At 38.4% G+C, this 16,153-nt stretch overlaps 2 protein-coding genes across 2 annotated transcripts; both read right to left on the bottom strand.

Moving 5' to 3' along the window:
* Positions 1–1,990: 1,990 nt before the first annotated feature.
* On the bottom strand, positions 1,991–6,320 carry LOC117293150 (39S ribosomal protein L14, mitochondrial-like). The gene is made up of 3 exons (XM_033775390.1): positions 6,219–6,320; positions 3,367–3,449; positions 1,991–2,797 (listed from the first exon to the last, which is right to left on the bottom strand). The coding sequence occupies exons 2-3, from the start codon at positions 3,447–3,449 to the stop codon at positions 2,434–2,436; spliced, it is 447 nt and encodes a 148-aa protein (XP_033631281.1). The 5' UTR covers positions 6,219–6,320; the 3' UTR covers positions 1,991–2,433.
* Positions 6,321–9,803: 3,483 nt separating this feature from the next.
* LOC117299950 (farnesylcysteine lyase-like) lies at positions 9,804–14,977 on the bottom strand. The gene is made up of 6 exons (XM_033783570.1): positions 14,870–14,977; positions 14,554–14,747; positions 12,773–12,848; positions 11,832–12,262; positions 10,908–11,120; positions 9,804–10,761 (listed from the first exon to the last, which is right to left on the bottom strand). Exons 1-6 carry the CDS (start codon positions 14,872–14,874, stop codon positions 10,154–10,156), a joined length of 1,527 nt encoding a protein of 508 aa, XP_033639461.1. The 5' UTR covers positions 14,875–14,977; the 3' UTR covers positions 9,804–10,153.
* Positions 14,978–16,153: the final 1,176 nt, after the last annotated feature.

Genomic DNA, 16,153 nt, shown 5'->3' with positions numbered 1-16,153 from the left:
TCATGGAGTAAAGAACTAATTATAAAGATGAGCACAGTGTACTGTTCGAAATTATTGAAAATCAACATTTTGCCCTTTTCATGGCCAACATTTCTCCCACGAGAGATTTACACGTTGTTGTACCGGTGTCAGATGCAATTGTGTCCGCCATGCAATACTGTCCGCTCCGGACACTTTTGCATATGAAATCGTGTCCGGGGCTATGCAAGCGAGCGTGCATGCACTGAACGGGCGGACACAATTGCATTATGCAGCAGCGTCCGGGCGGACACGATTGCACAAGCAAAACCGTCCGGCGAACATTATTGCATATGCAATAATGTCCTCCGGATAGTATTGCATAGAGGACATAATTGCATGCGACACCGGCAACTTACTATAATAGGTATTTCGTTTTAGTTTTATTTACAGCTTCAAACTTACCAACGCCTTGTTGACCTTCGGAATAAAACCACTGAAGATGAGCAGAGTATACTGTTCGATTTATTGAGACATCAGCATCGGCCTTTTTCAGAAGCAGATTTCACAAAGAACTAAGATTGATCAACTAATCAATTGAAGTTGCTAAGTAGGGTGTGATGTCACAATATAAATCACTATGGTAACACTGACATTTCGTCTTACGATGAATTTTATTGCTTTGTGAAATCGAGCCCCTAGCCAAGAATTCTCCCATTAGAGATTTACCCATGGCTGTACCCGTACCTTCACTAGGTATTTCCTCTAACCCAAAGCCTCAAACATTCCACCCATGGCTGTACACGTACCTTCACTAGGTATTTCCTCTAACCCAAAGCCTCAAACATTCCACCCATGGCTGTACCCGTACCTTCACTAGGTATTTCCTCTAACCCAAAGCCTCAAACATTCCACCCATGGCTGTACCCGTACCTTCACTAGGTATTTCCTCTAACCCAGAGCCTCAAACATTCCACCCATGGCTGTACCCGTACCTTCACTGGGTATTTCCTCTAACCCAAAGCCTCAAACATTCCACCCATGGCTGTACCCGTACCTTCACTAGGTATTTCCTCTAACCCAAAGCCTCAAACATTCCAACATTATGATGATCTTTAAAATAAAACTACTGAAAGTAAATTCAGTCTCCCGAAGACGAGCATAGTATACTGCTTGAAACGTCGAAACATCAACACTGGCCCTTTTCAGAACCCAAACTTCTCCCATTAAAGAGATTTACTCATGGTTTTAACTGCAAGTTTACCAGTAAGTATATATTTTTCTTGCACCCACATCAGCCTCAACAACACTTTGTTGACCCTTGAAATAAAACTGCCGATAGTAACTCGTCAATACAGTCAGTCTCCTGAAGACGAGCAGACATTACTGTTCAAAACGTCAAAACAGCAACAATGGCTATTTTCAGAGACAAGATTTACACCTGGTTTTTTACACATGGTTGTACCCGCAACTTTACTTGTAATAGTTATTTCTTATTTGTCCACAACCTCAAACATTACCGACACTATTATGTTGACCCTTGAAAAAAGCTACTGAAATTAAACTCGTCAACACACTCTGGATCCTCAAGGAAGATGAGCAGAGCATCAATGATACAGCAACAATGTCTTGTTGAGAGCGAACACTCCTTCCATAAGAGATTTCTTAAGAAATTTACAGATATTCTGAGTGCGAACTAATCAGAAATCGCACAAGACGGTAGAATATCATGTCGGACACTAAACACTGGGTCGACATTATACTAGGCGAGTACCAATTTGTCAAACTGTTCGCTGAAAAAACCATGTGCATGGTAGAATTTAACATGCAGTAATGGAATAATATAGGCTGTCGTGGTGAGCTAGCCACACACACTTAACACAATATTGGTTCGGTTGTAACCACTAATACATGTAGAAGTTATACAACAACACCACAGAAAACTTTGCAACATCCATTATAAAAGTTCACACTCATAATCGATAGAGGGCGCACTATTAAAATCATACACAGAAAAAAACAATTTTTTTTTTACAAGTTTATTAACACTGGTGTGGCTCTCTAAAGAACAAGAAAAAAAATGCAAATATAATGCCCTAAATTTCGGTATTAAGAAAAATCAACTCGAAACAGTGCATCATAGAATCTAATGGCATGGTCTCAACAAGTACTCATCTACTTCCAATGTACAATTAACAAGATTTTAACAAAGAAATACTTCTGACAGAATGATTATTTTTTTGTTTTTTTTACTTGTCTTCTAAAATTGGTTAATCTTATCATACCAACATTTTGAAAGTAAGGGTGCACAAAGTTCTTTACCCCTTTTGTGGTGTTTCATTTTTGTAAACACTACCTGCTTAATCAATTGTGAAGTATCGGGCCTAACGTTTCAACCCTAGCAGAGTCTTTCTCAAAGGTTGAAAATTCATGTAGCTTTTTCTTTTTACAGTCAGTGAAACTCAAGAGTGAGGATCATACAAATGTTGTGGCGATGGCAAATACTTTGGACAAATCTTTCCTACTTCTCAGATGTGACGGAATCGGAACCTTAATTCTCGTTCCTGTGGGGTTGCCGCTCTCCTCCAGCAACACAATGTTATTTGAGTCAAACCTTGGTGTCATCCTTGGTCCGACCTGTTTGACTCCAACAATCAGAGCCTTCTTCTTCTGCCCCTTGATTGCTACTAAGATCTTGTCTCCTGTCGTGCCGATGCGTTGTTTGTTGTAGACCATGATGCAGCGAGGTGGTTTGTGGACTGCTGACGCTCCTAGCGCGGAGTTGTCCACAACGCGTAACCTCGATAGAAGGATAATGGAGGAGGCTGGATTCGATGTACTGCAAATTCATTTCAAAGTGATAAAGAAGAGAAATCAATAATTTAATTATTTAAATACTGAAAGGGGGGGGGTGATATTCCCCGTTTCCTCCAATGCCGCAGCTGTTCAAAATTGTGTTTTAATTTAACTGTTTCAGACTTGAATGTGAAGTCAGGTTCTGAGTAGACTTGTGGACAAGTCGTTAAATCGGCCCCACGCGCTGAGATAGAGCTCCCCTTAAAAATGTAAGGAGAGCAACTTGTAGCATTCCTCAGTTTCATTAAAATTAGTTTATTAAATTATTTATTAAACTGTGAAGCGCTGGCAACTCATCTACACATGGGACATAGAACATGCCACTTGAATATTAACACATTCTAAATAAAAGTTATAAATATTTCTCAAGGGCCAGAACCAAAACAAGTTAAACAGATGAGACCCAAAACTTATACAGCTTATTCAAATAATTTATAGCCACCGTTAAAAAACATCAGATGTCATCAAAAACAAGACTGAGAACTACTAAAATCTCCAGACGTACTTAAAAGACTTGTTAACAAAATATATATATAAAAAAAAAATACACACCTAAAATGAGGGGCACATAAACGTGTTGGGTTTATGTGAGGAAGCTTGCTGACAAGTTTGTGGACACACTGCAGCACCGACATCTGAAGAAAAAAAACACAATACTGGTTTGTCTGTTTGCAACTTTATGAAAGCTCAGAATGAGTGATTATTCCTAAACATTCCTAAACATTATTTCAAAAAACCTATTCAACATAACACACAATTGACAACATTGACACAATCCACATGACAGAAACCATAAAAAGGGCCTGTGTAACTAGAACCATTTATAGTTAATCTTAAAAAATATTTCTACTGCTCTTAAATGCAGGCGCTTCACAGAGATTAAAAATATTAAGCAAGTATAGACCAATTTAAGGAAAACCAATTGAAGACAAAAAACAGGGTTAAAAAATGCTTAAGAAAATTACAGACGACCAAAGACAATTATTAAAAAGTTAAGTAAGAACAATCCTGGACAATATATATTACTAAAATGAAGCACTGTTGGCCTTTGCCTTAGCATCTGTACTAATATAATAGACAATTTAGTATAAACATGATACCAAAAAAAAGGCAAGGCAAAGAATTGTGAGAATTAATTCAGAAAAGCGATTAGAAAAATAGCAACCAATCAGAGTTCAGAGATGCAAGGACAATAAAGGAGGCTTATAAATAGCGGAGTGGATAACGGGAACACAAAGCTCAAATTTGACACTGGACCCACTGGCCTGAGGCCAGTTGATTTTGTGCTGGGCCTGTAAACTCCTGATTGGAAAAGTCCAGCAGTCTTGTGTTTTTAAATTGAATACTACTTGAATAAAACCTCACTGTGGGATACATCTGAAGAAGAAAAAAACAATTTATGTTAAAATGTCGACTTGAGTCGGATACACACCTTTCAATTCTATTGAGTAGTGCAGCATGTGTATCCAGCAAGACAAAATGAAAAAAATATTATGTTGTAACGTATGTCATAATAATTCTTGTTCAAATGTAGAGTATCGGAGGACCAGGTTTTACGATCATTGCAGCTACTCACAAGTGATTCCATGAAGTATCCTGGTTATTGATTTGAATTTATTGGGATAAACAAATTAGCAGGAAACAACCATACCATACAATTGAAATACAGAAGAAATTTATTAATGAGAAGTATTAATAATAAGAAAAGGTTATTGTTAAATATTAAATTCAATGTAAAAAAAGTATGTTCAGTTGTGACTCTTTTCACTTCAACAAGGCCAAATCAGACAGTGGAGGAAGGAAACAAACAACTATTTTCCCTTTTTCATGTTATCTTCACAGTACTTTACAAAACATGTTATCTTACAATATCTATCTGAGTGTTCTTATAACTATGCAGCTGAACGCAATAGTGTCAAAAATCTGTTTGCAAAAATGTTCTGCCAACACTTTTTCACTCTAACTAATTAATATTTTCTCAAGTCAAGTCATATACATTTATACATACATGCATGGGCCCATTGTATTGTTTGTTACCACACAAAAAAGTTACACTACAGCATCTCATTTGAAATAAGTTATTGTTTTGTTTAAAGGCACCTGGAAATAGGATTTTTTTTCTTTTAAACATAAGAGTATATATGTTTATTAACAATAAAACAATTTTTGAGTAAGTGTTTGTCACGATTTATATGTTAAAAAAAATGAATAAGTGCTTGGGGGTTGACTCCGCCTACCCCTTTTGTGACGTAGGAAAAGGAAGACTTTGCCTCGATGCATAGATAAACACACGTGCAAAAATACATGTAATTCTAAGACGTGAGTTTGTACGCTGCTGGATGCAGCAAAACAACTAAAGATGGGGTCAGTCTTCATCTGTTTCCTGCAGATCCCAAGTATAGGCAGTTGTGGGCTGCGAAAGTCAGATTAACTAGAGCAAAGTGGTCCGGTCCGACGTCTTTTTCAGCGCTATGCAGCGAACACTTCGAGCCGTCGTGCTTCGAATCCGGGATACACCACTCATTTGACATGACGAGAAGAGCCATGCTTAAACCTGACGCCGTCCCAACAATTTTTCCAGCTAGTGGGAAATCGAAAAAGGTATCTGAAAGACGTGACGAACCCAGAGGAGCATTTGCTAAACGTGACAAAATTCGGGTAAGTTTGAACTTTGAGGGTATGTTTTAAGCTTTTGCCAAGTAACACGATTTTGTGTTGGTGCGTGCGTGCAGTCTGCTCCGTGGCAGTATTTCTACAATAATACGTAGGCAGACCCACATCTTACAACCCATTTGGTCACTAAAAAGTCGCATAGTTAAATAAAAATAGCAGCAATAGCTTTTGTAAAAAACACTAGGCGTTGAACATGTTCAAGTTTCAATGTACGTATGTGTGTAAAATCATGTCTAAATTTGTTTTGATGTGCCATGTACCCAAACGTAATGTACGGGGGCCTAACTACACATTTTCTCTTCAAATATCGCGCCTTGAATTACGTCACGAACAGCGCCCTCTCGGGTCGGGGCCTACTTGTAAATTTGTAAATACAATCAAAACTAATATTTTTAAACCTAAGTTAACTTTTTATTCACATTCCTCTCATAAAAACACATATTTTAGTGACATAAGCTTTATTAAAAAAAAATACCACTTACAGGTGACTTTAATTATGAATGAAAACGTGGAGGCCGGATACAGAAATATTTCCTCATGGATTTCGAACAAAAACAGAAAATAGTAACTAAATCCATGAAGCCAAATCTTAATGTAAACATATATTATAATGATTGAAGAAGGTAATGTCCGGAAACTGGACCAAATTGATTCTGGGTTCTAAAATGAAAACGTTCACAATTAAAACATGAATTGCTTACCCTAACCATCACAACAAAAATAAACCATACCTTGTCTAGTAAATTGGTTAATGCTTCACAATATAGGACGTCTCCTAACCACAAATTTCACACCCCCAAAAGCCACGCGATTTCGTGTCCCGTGTTGGCCAATTTTAGCAATCTGTATACCGCCCTCAAGAGTCAAGTCGATCTAACGCTGGGGAAGGATATGGGACCGTTTGCAAGCATCGCCCCCGCCCCACCCCCCACCTCGTTTCTGCGGGGAGATCGCAAACCGAAGTCCATCATCTCTGCGACGACGTCGCTGATGCTGATGTCAATTCAATTCAATTCAATTCAATTCAATGAACATTTATTTTCATGTTGACAATAACAATTTAAGCATACACTAGAAAACAAATATCGATGAATAGAAGGACGGATGCAATGTATAGAATTTGTAGATAATAACTACAACAAACAACGTAATAGTCAACATGCAGGGAAAAAGTTTAAAGTCACCTGGAAATAGATTTTTTTTCCTTTCAAACATAAGAGTATATGCTTACGAACAATAATACAATATTTTTAGTAATTGTTTGTCACGATTTATATGTTTAAAAAATATATAAAGTTGTTTGGGGGGCTGACTCCGCCTACCCCTTTTGTGACGTCAATCGAGGCAGACTTTGCCTGCAATGCGTATAGTAAACGCACGTGCAAAGTACATGTTCGTCCAAGTCGTGAGTTGGTACATTTCAAAAAGTGTTTTTCTGCATCCAGCAGCAATACACCTGGTCGGCATTGAACATTTGAAACGTACAAACTCACGACTTGGTCCGTACATGTACTTTGCAATTGTGTTTACTCTACGCATTACACTACAGGCAAAGTCTGCCTCGATTGACGTCACGAACAGCGCCATCTCGGGTCGGGGTCTACTCTTAAATTTGTAAATAACATAAGAACTGATTTTTGTAAACCTTAGTTTACTGTTTATTCACATTCCACTCGACATCAAAACACATATATTAGTGACAAAAGCTTTATTTTGAAAAAATACCACTTCCAGGTGACTTTAAGCATAATGCTTTTGTATATTTCCCTGAGACAGACAAGGACTTGGACGACAAGGACAAAAAATTAAAGCAACCAAAAACAGAACAAAGAAACAAAAAACAAACAATGATACAGACCATACTAATCAATAAAAATAATTATCGACACCACAGTCTTTGTACAATTAGTGTTTATGCTACGGTTACAAATACATATTCAAGAGGTGCTGTTTCAATTTCTTTGAGAATGAATGAAGTGAACGAGACTTTTTAATATCAGAGTTAAGGTTGTTCCAGAATAGGGTGCCACGAGATACAATGTTGTTTTTGGAAAACGTGGTTCGGTTGAATCTTGTTTACAAATCGCCTTTTAAAACCGCACGAGTTGAATAATTATCGATTGATGAACACAGTGCAAAAGATCATTAAATCTGTTAGGCAAAGAGCCACTTTTTTATTTATACATTAGTTTACCTACACTAAAATTGTACAAATCGTCAAATTTAAGGACCTTTAATGCTAGAAACCTCACTAAAGTTGCAATGATCAACACGTTTTGTTCGAGGCTAAAATTAGTGACCTTAGTGACCATTAGTGACAAAATCATCCAGCAATATCTAAGGCTAGGACTACATTGGGCCTACATGTCAAGGTTTTGTTGCCACCAACAAAAATTGCATTTCTACAAAAATTGTATTTACAAAAATTGCATTTACAAAAATTGCAGTTGGAGGACTAATTAATGTTTATCATCTTGCCATTCATTTCCCAGAATATCCACATGAAATCAAAAAGGCAGTGAACACTATTGGTAATTACTAAAAAAAATTATTAGCGTAAAACCTTAACGGGTAACGAATAATGAGGAGAGGATCGATAGAATAAAACATTGTGAGAAACTGCTTCCCTTGAAGTGACGTAGTTTTCGAATTTGATTTCGAGACCTCAGATTTAGAATTTGAGGTCTCAAAATCAAGCATGCGAAAGCACACAACTCCGTGTGATAAAGGTGTTTTTTTCTTCATTATTATCTCGCAACTTCTATGACCGATTGAGCTCATTCACAGGTTTGTCAACTGTCCGAAAAATCCATCAAAACTGTTTTCACCGACACTTCTTTGAGCCATGCATGGAACATTGTGAAGGATAAGTTTTGGATGCAATGATCACTACATTAATTTTAGGCCAACAGTGCTGGTTAAAATAAACAAAGAGTTGTAGGATGTTTGTAGGCCACAAAAAGTGGTCAATTTGACATTCACGTTATTGATGTAGCTCCTGAGAAAAACAAATCAATGAGAAAAATTCAGGTTAAATTTATGAACGACAGTTCTATAAATCACATTAATTATTATAATTTCAAAATTACAAACGCATATAAAGTAGCCTACTAAAAGGATACTCCCACGTACAAAACTAAGCTACCAGCACATTTGTAAACGTACTTAAAGGGGCCTTTTATACAGCCTTTTAAAGGTTCCTTTTTGTTTATTCCTATTTTTTTACAAAACATTAAAAATTTGTATTCAAATAATAATGCTCAAAACATTCGTCAGAAAATGATGCCACCGACATGGTTGAGCCATTTTTAGTAGAACCATTTATAATATGAATTTGGGAAACACCATTTTGTGGACGCAATATCAGTTGGTCTATAGGAGTCGTCAAGTTAAGGCAATGTAGGTGCGTGAAATTACTGATCATGGGCGGAGTCTCACCCTTCCCCCTTATTTTAAGCTCACTTGGCATTATAAAGGAAAAAATGTGTATCTTTATGTTTAGATGGTACTGGCGGTGTATGTGTAGTATGTTTCTGACTAAAGAGAACAATATTGTTGCGTTGTAATGTAACAGGCAAAATGAACGGTTTTTCCAAGCGGTTTTTTTTTAAGCTGAGAAGGGATAACCACGACGCAGTTTGCTGATCACATCTTTCAGCTACCCAGCAACTGCTGCCGAGAGAGAGCAAAAAACAAAAGGAGACCGCCACCCATGCAGGAGTAATAAGTAAGTTTAACCAGCATTTGGCATAATTATTATTTTGGTGACAACAGTTTTGCCGAATATGTCTGGCATTTTATAAATTAATTACTTTGCAAATGAGGCCTCATAATAGGCCCCTTTGGGGATTTGATTTTTAAGCTATTATTACTCCCATCCCATCGTTTGAAGGAAATGAATTATATAAATTGTTCGTATTATGAGCTGGCAAGCTGAGTAAAGTAATGAGAGTACATGAAGCTTTTATTATGACGACCACTAGAAGATTATCACCAAAGTTAAAACACTATTAAAACGAAAATAAAAACCTTACCTTGAAAAGTATGGTATTTACAAACAAAGAGAACATCTAGATAAAACTTATGCAATATGTGGTTGTCTCATACAGACTCCAGCAAAACAGAAAGACACGAGTTATACAACAAAATTAGGGCGCACTTTACGCGATTTCTACATTTATTGCATGACTAATCATTTGATAATTAATTAGTTAATTTTTTGGGGGGTCTTCGAGGGCAGGGATTCAGAGCGGCTCCCGCCTCTGCCCTCGTCCCCTGTTGATTTATCACCACTACCACCCCCACCACCACCCCCCCACAGTAACCATCTATAAACATGAATTTATTGTAACCCAAAATAATGCGAACATTTCTGATTCTACATCGTTTATCTTTACAGGTTTTGACCACCGTGTGGTTCCATAACTATACAAAAACTGCCTAAAATCTGTAGGCGAAAAGAACCAATAACATTACTTTTCAAGCGTCTTTACTTTCGGGACTGAAGTACTTAGTCTGACCATGGAGGAGAGTACGTTCTGTTTCCTCCATGGTCAGACCACAATAGCACGTGGTGTTTTCCGGTGCTATCCTGTCCGGTAGGGTGGACTGAAATAAACCCTAACTGGATCCCCAATCACCTCTCGGAACCAACTTAATAACCACGTCATCCTATATTCCAAAGCATCAACAAGCGCCGAGTATAATAAAACAAGTTAAAGAGGATAACGCTCGTGACAATACGAAGTGATGACGTCAATGTGACGGCACAGCTACTCGTGTTACCCTTAGCGATCCATCTAGCAACATTTCGAGCACTGATGACCGAAGTCTCCATCTGCGAAGCCACACTCTCCATTCCATTCAAGTTGAACACGCGATCATCCAAGGCGAGGCTCTGGTAGAAGTACTCGTTGATGATTGGTGGACTCAAAGGGTAGACGTAATCCCAGCTCTTAGTCGTGACCTCTTGAACTCCATCAAAGAGGTCATCCAGTAGGTCATTTTGAGTGAGGTTTATAGGACTAGTCACCTGGTAGAGATTGAACCGTCCGGTTGTCTCTTGTAAATATATGGACACCCAAGGTAAGGTTGAACTAGATGTAGTGAGAAGAGGCAGCGGGCTTGATCCGTTAATGAAGTGCTCTTGGGTTGGGAAGTAACTGGGGCGAAGTGACTCTGCCACTACAAACGAAACGTATGTGTACAGCGTGTTCCAACTCCTCCTTGGCTGGGTTGTAGAAGGATCGGAATAGAATCCTTCAAACTTGATATCTGTTATCAAATACCAGGAACATTATTGTTAATTGTTCACCACTTATTAATTCGTTGCTGAAATTTCTGTCAATGAAATGAAATTACCCAATGTTGCATTCCGGATGTTTTACAGTGCAGTTGTATCTTGGGAAATATGGACTTACCCGCCCACTCTAACGGAGCTGCGATTACAACTGCGTCCGCATCTATCTCATGGTCGACCCCATCTGTAACGTATTTAACTGTATACTGCTGGCTGGCATCCTCCTGCGTCTTTCTGATGATGTGGGTAACGCGAGAGTTCAGGTTCAGATCTGCGCCTGATGATTCAACAAGTCCTCGTACCAACTGGCTCATACCACCCTCGATGTAAAATGCTGCGGTCAAAAACACATTGCACACAAAATTGTAACTTTTTATAGGATTCGCACTGCCTCCAGCTGCCGGGCAATTTTCGGTGGCCTAATTGGTAAGACCATGGAGCATTCTACCTCCACGGAAGACACTGCTCTATAGCATAGCAAAGGTCGTAGGTTCGAATCGCACCCGAGTAATATGCTTGTGGATTTTTCTTCTTCACAGAACTCGGGAAAGTGCTGAGTACACAGTGCTAACACATCGGTGTGTGGGTTAACCCCACCCCCCCCCCCGTAAAAAAAACGACAAATAAATAAAAATACAAAATAAACAAATGAAATAAATATTACATAAGTAAATAAGTAACAAATAAATCAAAAAAACAAGATCTCGTAACAATTGGAATACTTAATTCATAATGTGCCTCAAATCGCAAAGGGAGCAAACATTTGCGTACTAAATACAATTTTTCGAGCAGCTTGTGTTTGAAGCCACGTGTACAGTCTGGTACCTAAGCCACCCTGTTTTTGTACTTTAGTTTGAGCATTTATTTTCCACCAAAGTCTGCACCTCGATGGGCCGCGGCTGCACGATCCACACTTGACTGGGTCAGCGAATTTATGCCACAAATCATGAATGTTTCTTGGCTTAAATCGTGAATTATTTAACGCAAATATTTGTTTCGATATAATTTAAAGACACCGTACATTTTAAGGCATGTCCAAACTCACAATTTCTCAGAAGCCCTTCCAGGCACACCATACCAAGCATACTTTGGCTTTCAAGTCCCTGACCAAAGTATGGTCTGCTCACAGGTTCAATGAGGTAATCCTGTGCCTCCTGACTCAATGGTGTCGGGCCGTCAGAGAAGTAAGCCGAGGCTGACCTGCCAACGAACTCGTCCAATCCCCCGGCCCGCAGATAAGCATGGACGGACTCAAATACGCTCCTGCTGGCGTACTTGTCGTATGTTTCGTTTACGGCGGTCGAGTAGTCTGTGAGACGACTCTGCATCTCGGTTTCAGCACCGGGATTTCTCGCTAAAACATCGGTCGTTGTCTGGAGTTGATGAGCACCGTCCCAGACGAAGATCTTTGGGTAGCTCGTCTGCTGAAACGACCCCACGGTAAGGTTCAGAACTTTCGCCAGCTCAGCGATATGTCTACAAAATATACAACACATAGCTGCTGGTAGATTTTATAATAGAATGTCGTGGGTTTGAATCCCACCCGAGTAATATGCCTGTGATTTTGTTCACAGAAATCGGGAAAGTACTGATATAGTATGAAGTGCTGACACACATCAGTGTATATATGGGTAAAACACAACCAAAATTAATATTCTTTATCCACGATGCAATTAAAAGAATGTTTTAATTGTATAAAATATACACACATAAATCTTGCCAGACTGACTGAAAGTTTCTTCCATGTAGAATATTTGGAATTTGTCTTCAACACAAATGCTCTAGAAATATTTTGTAATACTTATAAAATGTTCTTATTTTCGAAAAGAAATCGATAATGCAGTTGCAAAGCTGCAAACCCTCATGACTAAAATGCGATTACAGTTCCACCAGATACATACACATTTATTTGTACAATATCAAATGCTGCACCATCGTCGTGTTCATGTTATAAGTGCTTTTTATCACCATATCGATAGGTATTACCTCTGACCTGCATTGAAATATTTTGCACCAAGTCCAACTGTGGTGTTCCAAAAAGATACGTCTTTGATTCGCCCACCTTGAAAAAGGAAGAACAATAGCAGTCATACTGGGCCCAATTTCATAGAGCTGCTAAGCACAAAAATTTGCTTAGCATGAAATTTATTCCTTGATAAAAGCAGGATTACCAACAAAGTTTCCATTTGTTGCATATTTCTTGTTACTGGTATTCAGCTGTTGTTTGCTTATCCTGAAAATCACTTGGAAATTTGGTGGGTAATCCTGTTATTATCAAGGAAGAAATTTCATGCTAAGCAATTTTGTGTGCTTAGCAGCTCTATGAAATTGGGGCCTGGTGATGGGGTTCTACAAAATCCTTAATGATGTTGCTAGTCTGTCTAACTGGTCCTCGCCACAAAATACCACAAGCGACTGAGGAGACCAAATCTACAATACAAAATACAAAACGGATAAACCCATGTAACAAATTCTAGCCTAGAAGGCATGGTAAGTTGTTGCAGTCTGTGCTACCAGTGTATAGGAGTAGTCTAAGCTTTGTAAACTAGAGAGAAAAAAAAACAGAACCATGAAGGAAAAAACCCAACAGGTACCTCTTTTCAATCAATAAATTAATCACCCAGATTATTATTAAAGGGTTAATAAATGATGGGGTCTCCAAAAATCACTTGTTGAGATAGAGACCCATATTTTAATATGTGTGTAGCTTGAAGATAAACAAAAATAAATCATATATAGAGTATTGTTCACGAAGATCAACGGCAGAGTGTATTATCACACTTACCATTAAATGCCCACATTTTTCCCTGCATACGCATGCTAATGCGCTTGTCAATATCTGGAGAATTCCAAAGCTATATTATTATATGCTTTTGAAAACGTATTCCTTTTTTCGGACAATAAAGTAGATGTCATTGCATGGTGGATGTGTTGTGGTGATGAACAATGGTATTTGAAATAAACAAAATATACTGATTTTGTTTTGCGAATGATCAGTGACAAAGTTAGCTCCTAGGATCGCAAAGACAAAGATGTAAGATTCATGCAAATCAAGTTTAAAGGCAGTGGACACTATTGGTAATTACTCAACATAATTATTAGCATAAAACCTTTCTTGGTGACAAGTAATGGGGAGAGGTTGATGGTATAAGACATTATGAGAAACGGCTCCTTCTGAAGTGCCATAGTTTTTGAGAAAGAAGTAATTTTCCACGAATTTGATTTCGAGACCTCAGATTTAGAATTTGAGGTCTCGAAATCAACCATCTAAACGCACACAACTTCGTGTGACAAGGGTGTTTTTTTTTTTCATTATTATCTCGCAAGTTCTCGCAAGGCGAGTCTTTGACAATTACCAATAGTCTCCATCTTTAAAGGCGCTGGTAATATAATGTAACTACTCAAAATAATTGTTAGCATAAAAAAATAAATAGGTAAGAAGCAATGGACAGCTGTTGATAGTATAATACATGAAGCGGCTCACTCTGAAGTGACGTAGTTTTTGGAAAAGAAGTAATTTCTCACTAAAATTTTTATATTCAATTCGAGACCTAAGCTGATGTCTCGAATTCATGCATCTGAAAGCACACAACTTGTGCGACAAGGGTGTTTTTTTTCTTCCACATTATTCTCTCGCAACTTTGACGACCACTTGAGTTCAAATTTTCACAGGTTTTCTATTTTATGCATTATGTTGGGATACACTATTGAGAAAACTGGTCTTTGACAACTACCGAAGGTGTCCGGTGCCATTAAAAGAGACTCACCCACGTCATCCTGAGCTTCAAAGATGGTTATCTTGTCAACGGGGTCCTGTTTCGAGAGGTAGTGAGCACACGAAGTTCCACCAATACCCGCTCCTATGATCACTACACTTTTTGTAGGGTGTCCACCGTGGGCCGTTGTGGTAGACGTGAACACCAGTGAGATCAGCACCAGACACAGACTATTACTACGGGACCTTCATGCGAAACGGATGGGGTTAACAATGATATGAAAATACATTCAGTTTTGCATTTTATGGTTGTAAACGTAGCTGAATTATTTTTGACTACCCGCTAAAATACATGACATCTCACTCACCTCATATTTTGTGCACCTGCGTGGTTCTATAGACAGACGATGCGAAGTTTGGACAGATTTTGGAAGTGTGGAAGTTTTAAAGTTCTGACCTGAAAAACAGACCGATCAAAATGCAACATACATTGACAAAGGCGTAAACCTTCCCTATCGCAAAATTAATATAACTATAGTAGTAGCAATATTTTAAAGGCACTGGACACCTTTAGAAATAGTCGAAGACTAGTCCTCTCACTTGGTGTAACTCAACATATGCATACAATAAATTAAAAAAAACCATGTGAACGTTTCAACTCAACGACCAATTTGGTCGTCAAAGTTGCGAGAGAATAATTAGAGAGAAGGCACCCTTGTTGCACAAGTTTTGTGCCTTCAGATGCCTTGAATTCGAGACCTCAGATGAGGGAGGTCTCGAATTTTAATTCAAATATTTTTTTAGTAAAAACTACTTCTTTCTCAAAAACTACGTTTTGGAGGGAGCCGTTTCTCATAATGTTTTATACTATCAACAGCTCTCTATTGCTATTTTGAGGTATTACCAATTTAAAGTGTCCAGTGCCTTTAAGGGAGGTTTACCACCAGGACCAACTTTACCTCGCAAGGTTATGTGTAAATATGTGAACTTATTCTCAAACGTGCCAATGTTGTAATGTTGTGAACATCCTAGCATAATAGATATTGCTTTTCAGTAGGCAAATAGGGCAAATATGTGACCTTTCCATGTGGATGAACTATATCGGCACTGGTTGGCATTGACGGCCATATGTTAGCAAATCACTCGATCGTGTTAATGCTGACCTATTTCAACATTTCTGCAAACTTGCAATTTTAAAATGTACATGTATGATTGGTTGCTTTGTTAACAAACACAACACTCTTTGAATAATGAGCAACGTAACATTTTTAATTTTGCATGCGCGACGGAGGTAATCCACAAGAGGGCGCTATTTCAGACAAGCATAAGCAGGGGATTCTGTCCCCCTCGGGAAGATTCTGTCCCCATATGGCACATTTTGTACAACCTCTTCTGATAGCGCCCTCTTTTGAATTATCCTCCTTCAGCTAGTTTCCCAGAATCCCTGGCGGACAGATTTCCCTTTAGGGGCACCGGCTATCAGGAAGACTAAAAACCACGAACACAGACTTGAACCAAGTCTATGGTTCAGCAGACAGCCCCGGAGTTCCATAACTATGCATAGGTTTGACACTTCTAGAGCTCCGTATGTTTTTTATTTCAACTATCCATCTTTAATTCGTTTCCCATGAGATAAGGAGCAACATGAACAA

Source organism: Asterias rubens, chromosome 1, assembly GCF_902459465.1.
Source record: "Asterias rubens chromosome 1, eAstRub1.3, whole genome shotgun sequence".
In the NCBI taxonomy this organism is placed as follows: Eukaryota; Metazoa; Echinodermata; class Asteroidea; order Forcipulatida; family Asteriidae; genus Asterias; species Asterias rubens.
The sequence above is the reverse complement of the archived record's forward strand: the minus strand, read 5'-3'. Positions and strand labels throughout refer to the sequence as shown.